This window comes from Parasteatoda tepidariorum, chromosome 10 (genome assembly GCF_043381705.1).
Source record: "Parasteatoda tepidariorum isolate YZ-2023 chromosome 10, CAS_Ptep_4.0, whole genome shotgun sequence".
NCBI classification, from domain to species: domain Eukaryota; kingdom Metazoa; phylum Arthropoda; class Arachnida; order Araneae; family Theridiidae; genus Parasteatoda; species Parasteatoda tepidariorum.
The window spans coordinates 78892313-78914198 of NC_092213.1; the positions used below are offsets into that span (position 1 = coordinate 78892313).

General features: G+C 27.4%; 1 protein-coding gene across 2 annotated transcripts in view; it reads right to left on the minus strand.

Annotated features, from left to right (window-relative positions):
• LOC107448849 (NADH:ubiquinone oxidoreductase subunit 39) overlaps nucleotides 1-21886 on the minus strand; it is a 23719-nt gene continuing 1833 nt past the window's right edge. For both annotated transcript variants that reach the window (XM_043046069.2, XM_043046071.1), the window contains exons 2-10: nucleotides 20847-21068; nucleotides 18387-18484; nucleotides 14686-14777; nucleotides 13293-13455; nucleotides 10653-10761; nucleotides 9932-10076; nucleotides 6921-7031; nucleotides 5441-5510; nucleotides 1-254 (exon numbers count right to left, since the gene is read on the minus strand). In XM_043046069.2, coding sequence (XP_042902003.1) covers nucleotides 72-254; nucleotides 5441-5510; nucleotides 6921-7031; nucleotides 9932-10076; nucleotides 10653-10761; nucleotides 13293-13455; nucleotides 14686-14777; nucleotides 18387-18484; nucleotides 20847-21068 — 1193 coding nt within the window. In that variant the 3' untranslated portion in view covers nucleotides 1-71. The remainder of the gene's footprint in view (nucleotides 255-5440; nucleotides 5511-6920; nucleotides 7032-9931; nucleotides 10077-10652; nucleotides 10762-13292; nucleotides 13456-14685; nucleotides 14778-18386; nucleotides 18485-20846; nucleotides 21069-21886) is intronic.

Here is a 21886-nt window from a genome sequence, read left to right on the forward strand (position 1 = left end):
TGAACAAAAAAAAAGATAACATATTTAATTATTCCTATAATAAACCACAAATATTCTCTTTACAGTAGTCATTAATTAGTAGCTAATGGACATGGTTCCACAGGTCTTATATAATCTCTCAGCAGCTGATCGTGGTAGGCATGAATTCTGAAGGGTTTCAACTCGTAGAATATTCTCTCCTCCATGGGTGTCAGGTTTATTTCCAGATCTTGCAAGTTCGGGAGATCAGGATTCACGACATCAGTCTTGCTTTCCTACACATAAGAGTGAATCTAAGATTGATATTTCTTTAAATCAAATAGAAATTTAACTCATTTTTGAATTTATTAAATTCAATTACAGAACTTTGCAAATATAATGACATATATTTGAAAATGTTTAATATTTTAAACTGGGATAAGTTTGATAAAAAAACCAAAAAAAGCTGAAAAAAATAACCAAAACCAGAAAAACAATAAAAATTCTGCATCAAAGGGTTAGAAAGGAATAAGTTGTGATCACTTTATTATGATCTCCAGCTACCCATTAGTCAAATGATTTTTTTTTCTTTTCTGGATTGATTCCGAAGAAACGCTACAACATTTCAAATCATGGGTTGCAAAAACTGTCTCAATAGATGTTTGTCTTCTTGTCTTCGGATTGGTAAAAAAGTTATTAATAAAACAAGTCATTTAATTATTTATGATTAAATAAAAATTAAAGTAACAAAATGTGTTTACATTGCATGCTAAATAAAAGAATAGATATATTAGTCTTTTTTTTTTTTGCTGAAGTAAATTTATAACAACCTATTTTACCCTTGGCTATTTTACCCTCAATCATAAACAGGCCATTCTTACCCAAGTCTAATAAACTACTCATAATCACACTTTTTTGTCAATATAAACTACCGTAATTTATGGAAGAAACGCCACACCTATCGTAAACGCCACACTTGTGATAATGACACTTGAAAGAAAAAAATCATGGTAAACGCCGCACATGTTGTAAACGCCGCACTCATAATAACGATTTAGCGGCAAAAGTGAATATATAACATTAATTCCTTATAAATACTACTAATGTTTTAAATTAAAATATAAATAAAAATTTATAAATGTATAATTATAATAAAATCAAGAATGTAATCTGCTATTGTACATTTTGGACAAACTGCTCAGAACAACATGTTACAATCGGCTATTGGTGCCATCGTTAGGTAAAAAATTTAAATAACTATATTTATATTACTTTAGTATAAATGATTTTTTTACATTACAGTATATAATACAAAATTCAGCACTCATGGGACCGACGAAATTCCGTATTTCGGAATTTACAGAATTTCAGATCTCTTCCAGAAATTCCAATATGGCGCCCGTATATTACGATAATTCAATTACGCTGTTAATTTCAGAAAAACCAATAAATTTAGCTAAGTTTCAACTGTAGATTTTGATGGGGTGAATTTAAAACTGTCCCATCTTTAGAAATTTCATTAATTAAAATAATAATCTATAAGATATAATCAAGAAGAAATAATCCAAAGGATAAATAATTCAAGATGAAATAATCCGAAAAAAAATAATCGTTTCTTCTTCAGAGTGAGATCATTGTTCTCGTTTTTTCTTTTACATAACATTTTGTTTTAACAAAAGACGCTCTCCTCGGAAGAAGAAAAAAAAGCTAACAAGGAACTACAAAAAAGTAATAATTAATGGCAAGAAACTAACAATGAATAACTACAAAAAAGAAGCAAACAACTAATAACGATAAAAAAAAAACAAGTGCAACAAAAAAAGTAACAGTTAATAAGCAATAAAAAGATAAATAAATCGAATTTAAAAAAAAAATCAGCAAAAGGGATAGATTTCATTTTGTACACCAAGTGAGAAAGAAGTTTCAATGTCAAAAGGGTGTGGCTAATTTATGGTCAAACAGAAGAGGGAAATGTGGGGAGACAAACCAGTAAAGCCCTTGCATAGCTGTCCTGATTGATTCATCAGTTTCTCCCAACTTGCATTTATTTATTTTGTTCATTGGAAATGCAGATGTTTATATTTTTCAATTTCACCTTATTTTAAACTGCTTTAGGAACAGATGTTTTGTTTGACACAGATTTATTATTTTTTCTCTTCATGTTTTTATTTTTAAAAGATAAAATATAGTTACTTACTTCAAGAGAAAAAAATTCCAAATAAAAAGAAAATATGACTGNCTCCATGGGTGTCAAGTTTATTTCAAGATCTTGCAAGTTTGGGAGATCAGGATTCACGACATCAGTCTTGCTTTCCTATGGATAAGAGAGAATCTAAGATTGACATTTCTTTAAATCAAAAAGAAATTTAACACATTTTTGAATTCATTAAATTTAATAACATCACCTTGCAAACATAATGACATATATTTGAAAAAGTTTAATACTTTAAACTGGGATAAGTTTGGTAAACAACCAAAATAGCTGAAAAAAATAACCAAAACCAGAAAAACAATACAAATTCTGCTTCGAAGGGTTAGAATGGAAAAAGTTGTGATTGCTTTATTGCGATCACCGGTTTCCCATTAGTCAAATGATTTTTTTCCTTCCTGGATTGATTCCGATAAACACCACAACATTTCAAATCATGGGTTGCAAAAACTGTCTCAATTGATGCTTGTCTTCGTATTGGTTTTCAAATCCTGCCTATATATTTGTTTCAAGAAGTCACAAAATACTTTTCCTTCTTCAGTATTTATATTTATATTAAAATCACCGTCAAGACAGTAATTATAAGTTAATAATAAAAATAATATAAAAATAGAATTTCTGATTCTTAATTAAAACAATAAAAACAAAAATATATCGTTCAAATGATGAAATTCTCTTTTATTCACAACTCAAGAAGAATTTATGGGACCTCTTTGGTCCCATATCCCAAAAATAAACTCACCAACTTAATGCATTACAAAATTAAAAGTGAAAAAAAGAATTATAAAAAATAATCAAACAGCAGCAGTTGCCATAGCAACGCATGCACACTGTTTACTATTACTCTTGAACATAGTTGAAAAGTGTGATGACGTCCAAATAAGGTGCGCATGTCATCCAACCCAAAACAACACCCATTTTGCCAATGGGTAATAGAAATATGAAATGTTATGTAGATAACAAATTTTTGAAAAATTGTGAAATACCTTAAATTAGTGCAGGAAAAAAAGTGTATGTAGGAAGAATATTATTAAGAATTTATCCACAGAAAATTATTAACGTTTTAATAAAATATATCGATGTGCGATTTTTCATTCAAATTGTGAGAATATAAATTTCAGTGTGTTATTTTTAAATTGCGATAATATGAATACTGATGTGATGTAAGATTTTTAAATCCCACAAATATGTATCGCGATGACTAATTTCAAATTTATAGTGAATATGAATCACGATGTGTACTTTTAAATCGCGTGAATAATTTCAAATCACGTTTACATACAAGAAAAAGGAGTCTTCTTTTTTGGGGGGTTGGGGGGCGATAGAACTCGAAAAAGCATAAAAGCGAAAATTTTCTTCTCTTTAAATTTAAAAAACAAAACAAAAAAAAGCAAAATTCCATATAAAAGCAGAAAAATCTCCATGTTTAAAGAATAATAAGAATGTGTTTAATAAAACAAGTCATTTAATTATTTATGATTAAATAAAAATTAAGGCAACAAAAGTGCTTACATTGCATGGTACGTAAAAGAATAGATATATTAGTCTTTTTTTTTTTGCTGAAGTAAGTTGATTTTTTAAACAACCAATCTTACCCATGTCTAATAAACTACTTATAATCACACTTTTTGTCAGTATAAACTACTTCATTTTTGTACGGTCATCACACTTTAACCCCTTTTAAGCCAAGCATAGAAATTTTATAAAATGCAGTACAGTCGAACTCGTTCATAACGAGCTCGGATTTAATGAGAACTCGGATTTACCAAGGGAAACGAGAATTTTTGGTTGGATCAATGTTAAGTCTATGGAACAGAAGTCGCTTTTAACGAGCAAGACCCGGTTTTAGCGAGCAATATTTTTCTGTCTTGCAATCTTTTTTCTCATCTTTCTAGTCTTTCTGTCTTATCTTTTTTTCAAAATGATAAAGAAATGCGAGGGAAAGGGGTTAGTTGTCTTTAAATTAAGAAAAGTATTTAATTAAATTAATTAATGTAATTAAAGTAAGTAAGCATTATTTAAATTTTAAGTAAACTCAATCATTTGACCTCCCAAGCCTCCCTGTCTTAAGGACCCGTTTATTACGAGCACTCGGATTTAACGAGTACATATTACGGTCCCTTTGTGCTCGTTATAAACGAGTTCGACTGTATTTTATAAAATGCGGTATTTATTAAAATATGCTTAAATTGAATTAAGACGCAAACAAAAAAAAATCTTGTGCATGAAAAATATTTTGTTTATGAAATAAAATGGTTCGTATACACACCATTGGCCAAATCAATGGACAAACCATAATTGAACACTAGTTTGTTTGCTTTTTATGAAATTTGTATTACTTGTACAACTTTTATTCACCATAAAAACATATGATGAACCTCATATTAAATATTTATTTATTTTCAAAAAGTCTAATTTGTCAGTGACAGTTTCAAGTTAAAAAAATACTTGCATATTTTGAAAATTTCTCAACAAATTGTGTTTACACAGATTAAATTATTAATATTTTATAGATCACTTTAGGACCATTGAGGAAACATAAAATTAGCAAAATAAATATTCCACAGTGTTAATAAAATTTTTTTTGATGTGTTTACACACTTTTGAGCAAAAATAAGTTAAACAAGTGTTAATTTTGAGTCAATATTTACAATGAATGCACAAAAATTTTACCCATTTTGAAGTGTGATCATTAATAATTAGAAAAATATTGTATAACAAAGGATAAAAAAAAAAACAGCAAAAGGAAGTTTCTCTCCTCCTTTACTAAGGTTGATTTGTAGCAACAGAGAATGTGCAATATAATAATGATGTGGTATTTAATAAATATAAATGGATATAAAGCAAATTATGCTGCAGAAATATCAATATTTAGTCAATATAGCACAAATAATTAAATATACAGATATTGTAATAACTAACATAGGATTAAAATATATTTAATTAATTTAGATAGAATTATCAATTATTTTACGATGAAGGTTAGTTTAAGTTATTTATTGAAAATTTGAATTAAAGAACAATTTGAAAAAGAAAAAAAAAGAAAGAAAAAAAAATATGACAGGGTTGCCACTCAAATCTGGAAAAAAAATTCTCTGCATTTTCCCTGTTATTTTAGGTGATTTTTAAATTCCCTGTATTTTCCAGGTTTTCAATGTGGAGTGGCAACCCTGATGAAACACATTAAAAGATTGACTAAAGATCAGAAATAAGGGAATAAAATACATGACAAGTAAATAAGAAACATTAAAGGAAAAATGTTTCAAAACTTACTCTTTCTAATCTTCCCCAAGAGAGAGTTCGGTAGCGTGGGAGAACTTTTTCTGCAATAAGCAATCTAGGCCTAAGAAAAGTCAAATCATTAGTCAATGATTGACAACATTTCTTAAATAAAAAATTTAAAGCTTGCCATAAAACTTTTTAAAATTTTAGAATAAATCTAAATTTGAAAATTCAAAAATATAATTAAAATTTAGATCCCATTTTAAACACATTTTGGTTGGATCATCAGGCTTATATAGCCAGGGAATAATTTATTAGTCAGAATTTAATGCAGAAAAGATATTATATGATATCCAGATTAGAATAAAAATGATGAAAAAAATGAATTTTATAACTTAATAATGCCATAAAGAAGTTTACTTTAAGCGATAAAAAAAAGACTTCTTTTAGGATCTAAACCAGTGGCCTGTCTTCTGATTATTACAAACTATTATTATTTTTTTTGGGCAGAATAAGTTCTTACCTGCCTCCTTCCAATACAAAATTCACATGTTTCAGATATTTTTAAAAATTTTACTAATTAAAAAGCTATTCAGGGTGAAAAGTTTTCCAATAAACACATTTTACATTTTCAATGGAATTTTTATGTAACAAGATGAAATATCAAATGATGATAGCGAGTAATTAAATTTCACTTAATTATTGCAATAATATCGGGGGTAGAAATAAGAAAATTTAATCACTGGTTTGCTAACCAGTTTCACGAATCATCATTGATTTAAATTTAGCTAAGTTAAAAAAAGACAAAAATATCCTTAAAAAAAAGATGATGTAAATAAACTTTAAGTTAAACTAATTAAGTTATTAAGTTAAACTTTTTCGATTTTTTTTTTCTTCAAGTGAGAAATTTTGAGAATTATTATAAATGTGTATTTAATTTTGCTGTACTAATTAAACTGTGTAGAATTGTGTAGTAACTTTTTCTTTTGTATTTTTTCTTTTGTATTAATTTGTGTATTTAATTTTTTATATTTTTTTTCTTCAAGTGTGAAATTTTGAGAATTAGTGTGAAAGTGATTTAAAATTGGATGTCTGTCACGCCCATGCTGTGGAATATTAGAAATATAACTGAACAACTGTGTAAAAAACTATGAAGAGACATTGATGTAGGCATAGATGCCAAATCCATGAACCACATTAACAACTATAAACTATAATTTAATAAGTATAAAAAATTAAAATCATAGCTAAGACATTTCTGAGACTAAGCAAGAACAATTAACTTTTTACATTATTTGCTCAATAATTTGTTAAAAGAATACAACTTCAACAGCTAAGCAAGCAAAAACTGGTAAATTTGTTATTAGCTCATTATTGATGGGGAAAAAAATTAACAAGATTTTTACTTTCAATCAAATAAACACTTATTAACATAAGGTTAAATAAACACTTCTTAGTTTATAATCTTTAAGAAATTAATTATTTAAGCATGAAAAATCTGAATTCAGAAAAAATAAAAATAAAATAGTACCAAAATGTGGGATCCATTCTCAAATCTAATCTATAATAAAGCCTTTCCCTCGTTCTCAACATGATGCGGTGGAACCAATCCATCAATTCTGAAAGCTCATAACGATGAGGCCTGTCATGAAATACATATAAATGGAGTTTTAAAGAAAATACTAAAAGCAATAAAATAAAAACATACATAATACAAACACATTAACAGGAATATACACTCTCTTCAGAAAAATAATAACCGTACAAGGTTGGTAGGAAATCATGATTTTTTTCCTCCAAAAAAATTAAATAAATAAATTTATATCAGATATTTTTGATTTTTTTACACTTCAAAAAAATCATCAAATAAAATTTATTAATAATAAATCACATTACTTCAAAATACATCACAGCTGGCCAGACAGCCCAATGTGAGCCAATGCCTTCCTCTGAAGATTTCTCCATAACGACTTCCGATTTATCATTGATCCCCAATTTTTTTCATTAATTGCAAGAAAATCAGACTCCACCGAATCAGCACATCTTAACCGCAGCCCTCCTCGCTTTCTTGTTCCAGTGGGTCTAACAAGCAATATGCTTTCTACCGTATTATCATCACTCATTCGAATCACGTGAGCCATCCAATTCATTCTATTTATTTCTATGTATTTAATAACATCAGGTTGTTTATAATTCTTGTACAGTTCAAAGTTAAATCTCCTTCTCCAGTTATTGTCTTTATTTACACCATCAAGTATACTTCCCAAAATCTTTCTCTCAAGTATTGAGATACAATTTTCCTCCAGTTTTGTCATAATCCAAGGTTCAGAAGCATACACCAAGACAAGCCTGGCAAGAGTTTTGTAAATTAAGAACTTTGTTTTTCTAGAAAGAAACCTAGATTTAATAAATCTTCTCAGCCCATAGACAGCCCTATTTGCCAGTTAGTCAGTTTTCTCTTTCAGAAGACATTCTTTTATCAATGGCAATAATTAATCCTAAGTAAATAAAACTCCTTACTGTTTTCAAATTTATAAAAATCTATTTCAAGATAGGGGTGTGGGACTCTGTTTCTTGAGAATAACATATATTTTGTTTGCTCTACATTTATGACTGAGACCATATGTATTGCAGCCAACTCAAGGGCAAGAAATGCCTCTTTTAGGGAATGAAGGGAACGAGCAATTACATTAACATCATAAGCATATGCAAGTAGTAGAACTGATTTAGTAAATGCAATACAATTTGAAAACAATATAGTTAAAATCGATGATATTGAAATGTTTGAAATCATTATTTAATTGTTACAAAGTAACCATTGAATAAATAAAATCACAGCTATTTCCGTTCAAGCTCAAAATCCTAAAATTTGAGAAAAAGAAGGCAGTTTTGTCAGTTGGATAAATAATGAAAAGTAAATTAGTTTAGATGAAAAAATATAAATGAAAAAAAAAATTTAAGTTTCTCTGAACAAAGCAAGTCTTTTTTCCATTAATGACATATACTAATGACATATTTAATAAGTGTTATATTTGGGAATATATTTATAAATTGTACTGTATAACAACATTTTCATCTTATAATCAAACGATTTAAATCATGCCAACCTAGTTAGCAGGCTGATATTCTTATCTACATAAGCAAGAGATTAAAAACCAAATAAATTAGAACCTCTTTATTCTAAATATTTCTGTTAATCTGAGTTGATTATAATTTTTTTCACATGCATCTAGATTTCTTTTTCTTTTTTTCAAATTCAATAATATGGTATCATAATTCTGCTATACATGAGGTCTTAAAACTAAAAAATATTTATTGTACTGCATGACTACATAGAATTTAATATTTTAAGAGAGTAATGAATAACTATTTAACTATTTGGAGAAAGGCTTTTTTTTATTAATTTAAAATTTTTATTCTTTTATCTGTCTTTTCATTTTTGTTAGTGTAGTTCAGTTTGACCATCATTTTTGCTATGATTTCATCTAAAATGAAACATATGTTATTGCTACAAGAAAAGAATAATAATATTGTAGTACAGATAAAATTAGGAGAAAGCCTTACAAAGCTGGCAAAAGAATATAAATTCATCTTCGGAAATCAATAAAATTCCACAAAAGATTCAGAATGAAATCCTGTTTTGTACAAATAGTTTATTATGCACAGTAGAAGATCCATATAATGAATGTACATGTAATGTACAATGTGGAATGTACATACGTACAGTAGAAGATCTATATTATGTACAGTAGATGATCTATATAACCACAATTCTCCACAAATCGCATTAACTTTGCAGATGTGAGTAATGAAAATCACAGTTAAAAGAATTTCTGTAACTAAGTAAGAACTATTAACTTTTTACATTAATTGTTCATTTATTTGTTAAGAGGTTATGATTCAGAAACTATGGAAACCAAATTTGCAGAATTTATAATTAGTTCTAATGCAGTAGAAAATTTCTATTTTTTCCTCCTGTAAATAATAAATACTTAAGTGCAAATGTATTTCAGAACTTGTACCCAAAAAAAAATTTTTTTTACAACATTTTATGATTGATTTGCTACAGACTAATATTACTGCGAAGTTGGTAGGTAAGTTTCAAAATAAGTGAAATAATCTAAATAACGCAAAATTTTGTAACACATTTCAAGGTTATGTTTTTTTTACAGAGTAAAAAAAAAAAAGGAAAGAGATACAACTAAATGGCATAATAGTGCATATTTTCGAAATTAAATGTATTTTAATAAATTAAATATTTTTAATAATTAAAATTAAATATTATATAGCAATATCAATAAAAAATAACATCATTAATCAGTTCATTGATGAAAAGTAAAAAAAAAAATTTACTTGGTATTAAAAAAATTTATAGTAAGGTAAAGATTATTAAAAAATAATAAACATTTATTCTTTAAAAATTATTTTTTTACCGTTTCGTGTTTATTTAAAAACATAATACAGATTAATTATAAACCTGCACAGCTAATAATGCCATGATATATGAAATGTGGTAGTTAATATATGGAAACAATTCCTTACCCAACTGCTTGGAATGTGTGCCCTGCTGCATCAGGATCACATACAGCTTTTACAATGCCTTTGGCAACATCTGAACCATAAACTGGCTGTTTAATAATGCCAACTCCTTTCTTCCAAAGGGACATGGCACGCCAAGTTCTCCTAGCTAAGAGAAGTTTTTTTTTAAAACATTACTAAGCTTAATATATAAAATGACAGTACTGCATTCACCTTCCATTGAAATATTACAAAATATTAATATTCTCTAAAAATGTTCCACTAAGAATGTTATTATTTAACCTGCACTATATGAATGAATCGTTAGCATTTATAATGTGCATGATGTTTGCCTGTTCCTAACCTTTTTTGGGACACCAGCTACTTTGCAAATTTACAGTTTTAATATTATTTTACAGGGGAAAAAAAGCAATGAATATAGCAATAAATAATTATTTATTTTTTTAATCATTTTTAAGTTCTTCATATTTTTGTTATAATCTTTTATCATGCCTTGAAGTCATTGAAAATATACCTAACTAATTAATATTAAAAAACAATATTTAATTAATTATTATATTAATACTATTATCATAGAATCCTACTATAGTAAGTGAAGATCCTATCATTAGATCAAGAGTTATTCAGGGTGGTCTATTTTATTTTTTGTGAACTTTACGTTAACATAGAAAAATAATAGATAAATAAATTTGAGCGATTGTGGACAACAAGTAGACACACTTACCAATATTGTTGTAATAATAAATGAAACTGTCTTGCTGGCCCCACATATCTGATGGCCTAAATATAATGGCATCTGGAAACTCTTCCCTCACTGCTTGTTCACCTTCCCACTAAAACAAATATTTAAAAATTAAAAAAATAAAATTACCTTCTTTTCTGATATATAAATCCATTTTTTGAACCCCTGAATTTCAATGAAAATTTGGGGTAGATTTATACATATGGATACTATAATTTCTTTTGAAATTTGATTTTAAAAAAAATTAACATAATCTATAAAATAAATGCAAACAAAAGAAAAGTAACACTACTACAGCACAATCAAAATATTTATACATATTTATAATAAAAATAAAACTTTTTACATGTCATGGTAAGGGTTTCACTCTACAAGCACAGCTGCCAACTTTTAAATAATTTTTTTTTTTACTTTATTTAGAGTGACTGCAAAATTAATAATCTCAATTTTGACAAAATGAAAAAAAAATATTTCTGCCAACAATTTTAATATCATCGCCACTTTGAAAAATTATCTTTGGAAAGAGAAAAAGTTGGCAATTCTGTAAGAGATTTTACTTTGTCTTCCTTTGACTACCAAAAAATATCATTTTTGTGATCCTTTAATGACATGAAAAGGACATAATATTTCTTGAAATATTTCATTAATTTTGCATTAACATTTTTCCATGAATTCAAAATAATTTGGCTTCAGGGGTGACAAGTTCCTTCCATGTTGGAAAAAAGCGCCTAGAAAAAAATTGTTTTTCTTTCAACCCAATTGACAAAAACTCTCTATTTAAAAAAAAAGATACCTAATATTAAAACAATTTTTAAACAGTTTTATATCACAATCTAGTTTGAATTATACAGTCAAGCCTTGATCCCTCATTTCTGCATCTTTCATTTTCCTATGTGTATCATCTTGTTTTACCGGCCAAATTACAAGCGCCATTCTTATAATTTTACTAATTCCCATTAAGATAGTTTCAGAAACTAAAAAGTCCTGTGTCTATCATTCAGAAATTTTACCCACATTTAAAAACAAATTAAGTTTTTTTCATTTAAAGAGCAAAAATAGTAACTCTTGATGTTAATTCTACAGTTTTGGGGAAAACACCTCAGATATCATGTGTAATATTTATGCATCCTTTGTTTAAAACGTTGAAACTTATTGTATGATGGCGGTTTAAAAAATTATTGCAGAAACCGATCAGTTAGAAATCGCACCAATGAAACAGAACCATGATTAAAGCCCACATTTGCAGAAGACTTCAAAACTTATAAACAATTAGTAACTTACTATATTCACAAAAAAACAACAACAAAAAAAGAACAGCAATCTATTTTAAATGTCAAAAATGTATTGCAAAAATGTAGAAGAAAATAATTTATTCGAACCAAACAATTAACTGTAAATTTTAGATAAATAAACATAGCTACCAACATAAATAGGAAAAAATCCAGTAGATTTTATGAAATAAATATAAATTTCATGATAATTATCGCAAAATGTACTTAAAACTTTACACATAGGGAATTTTAGGGATTTTTATAGTTATCAAAATAGAAAAACTGCAATATTTTCCAGTTACGATTAACATTAAGTGAACTTGCAATGTTATGTATTATGTTTACTCATAATTTTGAATAGTAATAGGTATTTAATTCATCAAAGACAGTTAAAAAATTATTTAATTAATTAAAAAAGAAAGCTATGAATGTAAATAAACATTTTAGAGCAAAAAAAGTTTTAACTAATATTTATAAATGAGGCTCACTTCATTAGGTATTAGTAATACTTATTTAAATATTCAAGGAAGCAATAATCTGCAAAAAATTTCAAATTCAACAGGGATTTTTTTAGGGAAACTTACCCAATTTTAAGGATCATTCTAAATTATACAAAAGTCAGGAAAAACTGGCAAAATCCAGTAGTCCACTGGAAAAACCAGTAGAGTTGGCAGATATGAATAAATATTTTTATTCATCTTTCTTTTGCATTTTAAATATTTTTGCAATAAGTACATAATCCTCTCAAATGTTCGATTTCTCAGTACATATTTGTCTCAAACTTTGATGTTATTAAAAGTCACAAAAAGAGGTTCAATTAGTTCTGTTACATAACAATCTCTATTAGGAGAAGAATAAGCACATTTCAAAACAAAGATTTTTTAGATCTTGAACAAAAATGAGACAAATATTTATGCTTTGGGTCAGTTAACAATTAACTTCGCTACATCACAAAATATAAAGATGACTAGCTGTCCTTTTAAATAATACGAGAAACAGTCATTGGTTGACCCACAACTCTACATGATTGTTAAAAAATGGCTAAGATTCGTGATTTAAATTAATATCCATAGATGGTGCTGTGTCAATGAATTATTCCTTCTCATATTTTTGTTAAATTTTTTATTCTCTCTTATGCTGTCTGTATGAAATAAACGTTTTGTTCGTTGCTCCGTAGTCATTTTATTTTGGAATCCAAGTATCTTTACAGAACAATTTAATAATGATAGTTAAGATTACCCAACACTTAATATTTATCCTACAGATTTATTATAAAAAGAAAACATTTAAAAGCATTATAACATATTAAATTGAAAAGAAGGAGAAAAAAAATTCAAAAGTAAAAAATCACCTTTGAGGAATATAATCCTGAGCCTTTCTTGCTTACAATGGGCTTTGGGTTTTCTGACGCATTTAGAGTAGAGACATGGAGTAATGTCTGCACTCCAGCTTCCTTAGCTAAACGAGCAATATTTCTTGCACCTGTCACATGCACATCCTTATACTTGAAATTCCTTGAAGTAAAGAAAATAGTAAAATTCAGAATTTAATGAAGATTTAAGCAGGCTTGTTGCAAAAGATTCTGCTAACCGCAACCTAGAAAAACACCATTACCTTAAAAAAATTTCAATGTGAAAGAGCATTAAAATAGTGCTAACATATTTTTTTATTAATAATGCACCAGCACCCCAATTTTAAATCTAATTTTCAGTTTATAAAAAAATTTCAGTTGTTTAAGCATTTTCAATATTTAGCTCTTATTTAATTGAATATTTAATTAGTTATTAAATAATTTATTAGCTATTAAATAATTAATTTTAATTAATTATTTAATAGTAAATAAAAGCAAATTTGAAGTTTAGGGCAAACAGGGCAATCGGCTAGGGCCATGCACCAGAGAGATAATAATAAAATAAAAAACAATTGAATAGGAAAATAATTCAAATAATAAAATAATTTTTAAAAAAAATTGAATTTTTTTTAATGCAATTGAAACTGAATTTTATTATGGAGAAAGAAGTCTTAAGTGCCATGCACAAAAATCTTTATAAGATCAAATTAAAAAACAGTATTTATTTTAAAATCTTTAGATTATTTCAAATATTTTTTTTCACTTTTAAGAATCACCAATGTTATAGACATACGATATTAAAATAAAATTGTTCATTTTTAATAATTAAATTTTAAAAAATAGAAAAAAAAATTTAAAAAATAAATAAAAGAAAAATGAGAGAAAATAATTTTTTTTTCAGTAATCTAGAGTCCTAAATAAATATTTACAAAAAAAAATGCAGCAAGAAGAGTATTTAAAGGATCACCACAAATATAAAAATGGTTCTAACAAAACAAATTTAATTGCATATAGATACATTAATTCTATAAATTTATTAGTGTTTCAGCTCATTTATGGCATTGAAATTCGAAATATTTTCAAACTTTAAACTGTCTGTTTATAAAAACAGTTTCTTTTTAAAATCAAAAGTTCACAGAAAGAAAGTGATTTTAAATGAAGACGAGCACTGTATTTATACAGAGCACTATTACAGAATTATAAGAATACTAAGCAATGTAATTTGGGCAATAACTCAAATAGGCAAATTCTTTTTAATTATCTTATTTCATACTTAACTAAGAGACTAAAATTGAATAATATCTATGACATATAACACTTCATAGAGCTTTAGATATCAGATAATTATTCAAAAGAACATTTTAATCATTCATTCATAAAAATAATAACTCACGGAGTCTCATAATCTCTTCCTATAAGATTTATAACAATATCCGAGTACTTCATAGCTTTTGCAATGCTTGCTTCATCTTTAAGAAAGAAAGGCTAAAAGAAAAATTGCATTAAGAGGCAAAGAATACTTCCAGCACTATAAATATATTACAATCTATGTAAGAATTTCCCTAATTGTATTTGAGCTCTGCAGCCTCCAAGTAGTGACAATGAAAACAAAAATGTATACTTAATTTAAACAAGATCAATATTTAGCCTTGATATTTCTTTTTGAAAGTATCAATACTTTTAGTTGATACTAGGGAAAATTTGACTTTTATTTATATAACAATATAAATATATTAGATTGAGTTATATTTTATTTACATTTATTACCTCAGTTCACAACAATTTACAATTAAAATTTCAGATATAAAAAAAAAAAGCTTCAACCTGATTACTTACAATGAGGCTCGCTTTATAACGCATTAGCAATACTTATTAAAATATTCAAGCAAGCAATAAATTCTATTTCAATAGGGACTTTTTTTTTAGGAAACTTATTCAGTTTAAGGAATTTTCGAAAATGTTCAAAAACCAGGAGAATTTTATCAAACCAGTAGAAACTGGCAAAATGCTGTTGTCTACTGTAAATCCAGTAGAGTTGGTAGCTATGCATTTTTGTATTATTAAAAGAACAAAAAAATTTTGGAATACCTTTAGTTTGTGAAGCACAAAAGTGATTTTCTAGAATATCAAAAAACAAGTTTTGTTATCTTTTCCCAAAATTTCGACTAACACAGAAACGCAATCAACATAATATTAGGTGTTCAAAAGGGAAATAATTGAAATGTGACTCAAATGAGCTATTTCTGCATGAATCAAGACGTTAGCAACAATTTTACCTTGGCTCTAGTTGGGCTCAAAATTAGCTCAATATGTGTCCTATAAGAACATGCAAGGAGGGACCAATATTAGGATGTACAAATTATTTTAATACTAGTCCTAGAATGGCCTATATTGGTCCTAGAATGAGCAACATAGGGCCAATATTAATAGAATACTGATTATGAAATATGGGGTGACTCTGACAATTTTATATAGGAAAATATTGGTTGTAAAACAACGGGTGAATCGAACAATTCTATATGTGGGCAATATCGTAAAAATTGTAATTTTGCTGCTAGGGGATGTAGTAACTCTTAAAAAAAGATATCTATACACACTTTGTTGAAGACAAGTGTTTTTTTGGTTTATCAAATTCTACAGTAGAAGCCCTAATCCTATGCAAAATCCTTAGTATAACAGAAAATAAATTTTACAAACCAATTGAATAAATTTTCCGGAATTGTAAAAAGCTGAATTCAATTATTTTAAAAAAATTTTATTTCTTATTTGAACTATTGCTTTTTTTTTTTTTACCAAACATGCCTTTCATTTTTTAGCTCAAAAACTATTGGATAAAACAACATGAAAATTTGCACAATTCTAGAGAAATCCTGTTACTTTATGATAAAGTTTTTTTGTTACTTTATGATAAAGTTGATATCTTTCTTTCCAAGCACAGTTAAATTTAACAAAAATATTAGCAGAGCAATTATGATATTTTTTGCAAACCAAGAACATAGGTTTCTGCTACGAAGCTTCTGAGCAAAAACTAAAAGAGTAAATTTCAATTTTAAAAATTTTTTGTTTTGAATTTCTATGGAGATTTTAATAGTGGTATTTTTTAGGCTATGAACAAAGTTATGATACATCATGCATAATCATGTAAGTCAAAAAGAGAAATTCAAAATTGGATATAATATAAGCACTTACATTTAGCGAGTAAAAAATATATACATAATCGAAAAAAGATTTTTTTTAAACCATTATTTTATAACTGTCGTTAACAGCTGACCCAGTTTTGGGTTTATGACTACTAATGTTCAACTCCGTAGCCTAGTAATTTTGTACCCAATCCAGAAGACAAGGGAACTCCTTGATCAAGTATTGGACATGCCTTTGTGGTGGACTTTTGATGGAACTAACCTGCATTTGCATTGCAGGAGAGGAAAGCTACGAAAACCTCCCACTGTTAGCCTGACGGCAATAGGACTCTAACTCTTGATCTGTCTACCACTGCGAATATTTTACGCCAGCACTTTGGTTTGGATGGATGCGCCATTCTTATTGATCAGTCATTGTTGGGATTTGAATCCAGTTCACCTCATTGGAAGGTGAAGAATCTATCTCCTGAGCCATCACGGCTCGACTTAAACTATTAACACTCAACATACTGCAGTACTAGCAATGACACTATCTGTTGAGGAATAAGATAAGTATTTTTGCCAGTAGTATTTTTGAAGAAGTATTTTGGATATTTTATCCCCCCCCCCCAAAAAAAAAAATTTTTTTTTTTAAATTTCTNCGAAAAACTTGGGAGAAAAAATTTTTAAAAAAAAATCAAACGTAGTGGAATCAGAAAAACAGTTTTGTTTTTCTGATTCCACTGCGTTTGATTTTTTTTTCTTTTCACGATGAATTTCGCACTCAATAAATTCTTTTTATTCATAAATTTTATCATTAGTTTTTTTTATTTTTAAAAATCCCGTTGATCTTGCCTTGTACCGGGTTTTAATATTTATGCTAGTGCCTTTTTTAACTAACGTTTCGATAATTTTCAAGTGTTTTTATTTAGTTTTCCTTTTATTTTATTGTTCCCCCCCCGTTTAATTAGGTATGAAATATATTGCGTTATTTAATCATTGGTTTTGTTTATATAAGTTAATTTAGGAATTGTAATTATTTTTAAAAAATAAATATGAGAATTTTGTATTTTTTAAACTTGTTTTTCTTGTCTAAACTTGTAAATTTTTTATTCTTTTAAATGTTATATTTCTACCATTTTTTTTTTTCTCTTTAAAGTTAGGAGTACCTTTCTTTTTTCTCTTACTTTATTCATTGCACTTGTCGGCATTGCAGATAAAGTTCGATAAACAAATTCGTTAATTAAAATCCATATTAATAAAAGTGCAAAAAAAAAAATATGCAAGAAAATTTCAGCATATATTTTGAAAAGAGGGGAGGAGTGGGGGAAGGAGGAGAGGGCCCAAAAACGGCTATGCCTAGGGCCTACGAAAAGTATAATCCGGCTCTGTGCCTAGGGCCTACGAAAGGTATAATCCGGCTCTGACTGCAGTACTAGCAATGACACTATCTGTTGAGGAATAAGATAAGTAATTTTGCCAGTAGTATTTTTGAAGAAGTATTTTGGATATTTTATCCCCCCCCAAAAAAAATTGTTTAAATTTCTTCACTACCAATAAGAAGAAATTTGAGAATATATGAGCAAACAGGTGATAGTTGTAAAATACAGGAGTCTTCATTAAAAAACAGGAGACTTGGCTCAATTGGTAAAATCTCCCATTGAGAGGCGGAAAAAGCAAATTGAATGCTCTGAAAGGAAAAGAGCCGCAGTTCCGATATAAAGTAGAGTGTAACCTTCAATGCTAATAATTTAATACCCTTAATAACAGTTAACTTTAAAAGATACAAAAACTGGATACTAAATAAGACTTAGAAAAAAAGAATGAGTGAAGCTAAAGCTATCTGAAAGAAACTGTGTTAATAGTTTAGGAGTTTGGTGAGGGAAAGCTTCATTGTGAATTTAAGTCATAAAATAGTAATACACATAATTATAAAATGAATTAAAATATAAATTTAGTAGAAAATGAAGCTTACTGTAAACAGAATTTGTCCCAAATCACCACACAATTTCAGCCTCAGAATATTATAGGGATCTGTTCTGTAAGGAATGACAACCTGGGTACCCATTTTTCCTAAAAAATTAGTTCATTGTAAATTATTAAACTAAGGAAACACTAAGAATTAAAATATTTAAGAAAGAGAAATAAAAGTACACACCTAAATTCATTTTTAAATTGTATTTCCAATTTAAAAAAAAAACATAAATAAATAAAATTGAACAAAAAATATATAAAAATAAAATAATGTGAATTGCGAGCACCTTTCTGAAATTTTAAATTACAATTCTTAGAGAAGGAGAAATTTGATGAGAGAATGAAAAATATTTAGAATAAAAATAGAGAATGAAAAATATTTTATTATTTTCTAAATATTTTAGGTTAAGTCACAAGTTTCTCATCGAAATAAACATTACTATAAAATCAGAACATTAAGAAAATGGGAGGATTATGAATTAATAATTTAAAACAAAATAATCCTTTTTGGAACTCTTAAAAACATTATTTAAAGTAATTAAGAATTTTTACTGAGCAAGTTTTAAGCTAAGAAATTAGACAGAAATATACTTAACTCTGAACGAATATACCTTCCTTATGACAAATTTTTATTTGCGATACCCAAAATATAGAGGGTAGCCCCAACCAGCCATGTTGATGCAAATCAAAAAAATTTGAATATGATTTTTTTTGAAAATTTAATCTAAAGATAACTCTATTCAGAAAATAAATCCTAATAATTGTGTATTAGTTATCCTCATAGTCCTTATAATTGTTAAATCCTTATAATTGTCTAATAATGGTTAGAATTTTTTTTTTAACAGACATGGTCGAATAATTCTAGAGAAATAAAAGTTTAAAATAATAACTTTTATATAATAATAACTTTTAAAATAATAACTTTCTAAAATAATAACTTTTTAAAATAATAACTATATAATAACTTTTTAAAATAATAACTTTTATATGTACATAGTTTAAAATGAGATAAAAATTTGCCTTTTCAAATTTTTCTCCATTTATAAATAAATATTTTGGCGAAAGATTTTCTTTTTAATTACCTCAAATAGTTTCAAAGATACGGCTAAATATACAAAAAGTAAAATTTATATTAAGGCACTCTAAATTTCTACCACTCTCATTAATAAACTAGTGTAACCATATATTTCTAATTGTTTATACTCCAATATTCTACAATTGAAATTTGTCGAAAAAGAAGGCAATACTTTAGAGAAAGTATATTTTTGGTCAGATTTTGGTTATACTTATATTTATAATCTATAACATGAATATATGAGAAGCTGTACAGATAAATTCCTCATTTCAAATAATATTTGCTTAATAATACAATAAATATATAAGTAGTAATTTTATCTTCAGAAGTAAATTATTGTTCCTAACAATTATTTAAAGGTATCTTGTTTCAATAATTTTGTAAAATGTTTTGACAAAATGTCAAAAAAAAAAAATTTTTTTTTGTCCATAGACAAAAGATTTTGCTATTAAAAGGAGTGAATTGCAATGGTTAGTTTTTTTTTTCCCCATTTTCAATCTGTAAAAGGGAAGAATAACTTTTTTTAAAAGAGGGCTGCAGGAAAAGAAAAAAAAAACTCTTTTCTTGAGGGGCTTTTAGGGACTGTGGTTATTTAAGTTTTTTTTATCAATTAATTATTTCTTATATTAATAAGAACAATAACAATTTCTTAAGAATGTGAGTTAGTTAAAGAAAATTTTCTTTTTAAAAAAATTGAAATGCTAAGATATTTTGACACCTTCAATTAGCACCTCTACACTTTGGATTTTAAAAACTATAATTTGAGTGTCTTCACAAAGCGAATTAGTACCTGAACACTTTCATTTTGAAGGTCATAAATTTGGTATTTTATCGAAATTTACAGAAATTACCTGGACAAAAATTTTACAGATTTTTTTATGCTAGTTTATGTAGTTTTCTAGTAGCATCAATTAATTTTTGATTGGAATGCAGTGGGGTTCCCACATTAACCATTCTAGGGCTACAAGTCGTGCACCTTTTATATAATGCTATCTGTCGAGAAACTCTGAGGAACTATTTGATTTCAAAATTTAACTGTAACTGCCGTGTAACTGCAAAATTAGAAGTAAAGAAGAAGCAGAATGATCGCCTCCGAATTATGTGGTTGAAATGTGCTGTTCCTTTTCATAATATTAATATGCCGTTGTTTGTAACGTTAATATTAAATGTTTTCAAAAAATGGACAGGAATGACACTTTTACTTATGACATCTTTTTTTCAAGAGTAACGACTTTTTGAAGCAAAAGAAAAGCATTCTGTCTTACAGATAAATAGTAAGTTGAAGAAATGAAAAAAGAAAATACAGGTAAAGTAATTTTACCTTTAATTAAAAAGTTAAATAATTGAAGTATTGAATTTTACTCTACACTATCTTTTAAACAATACCTAGCTGATTGACCACTGCTCTTCCAAGAAACCCAGATGCTCCAAAAACTGTAGCAACCTTTCCATTAAAAGAGGATCGACCACCAGTTCCTCTTTTCAAGCTATGCAAGTCAGACTTGATTTTAGGAAATTTCTTATCAACAGAATCCACAACATCACTGCTGCTGCTGGAATATCGAACAGGAAGTTGGCGGATAACTATGAGTTGCAAGGATGAAAAAGCTGCAAATGAAACAAATTATCATTGACAAATAAATATTATTATTAATTAGAAAAATATTTATACCATGAAACAGTTAATAGAAAATTTGTTCTAAAAAAATAATATTGCATTTAAGATACTTCAAGAAATAAATACAGAACCTCGCTTATCTAAAGTATTTAAGACAGGTCAATCAAAACCTTTGAATAATAATTTTGGCTTGGTTACAAACTTCGCACGGAAGATAGATACCAATGGGCATTTTTGGAGATGGTCTGGGATTCCTCTTTAATGATGATCCAAAGACAACAGTGTGTTTGCACTTTACTGCCTTGCAATTAGAAAATCAACACAAGTGATATTAATATATTGTTTTTAATTTTGCTATTTCTTTTTCATTTGCTGGAATTTTATTTAATTACAATAACTAGATTATTAAAAAACATTATGGATTATTGACAGGGTATAATTATAATTCCAGATTTTTAAAATCATTAAAGGTTGTAAAAAAGTTCCAACCCCAGGATTCTATAAAACACCTTTTAGGAACCACTAAGCTAATGATTAAACACGATTAGCCAGGTATTGGACACAATGGCAAAATCAAAAATAAAGTCATGTCATGTGGTCAGATGTAACATGCTACAGTAACAAAACTACAGCAGTCGTTATTTTTTTATAGTTTGTTCTACTTTAAAAAAAAAAAGTAGAACACTACAAACTAAAAATTTTGTAGCAATTCATCGCAACTACTTTTAATGTACATTTGGAAACGATACAAGGTTCAAACCAACTAATTTTTCGAATATGATTGGTGTAAATCTAATATGGGTCCGTC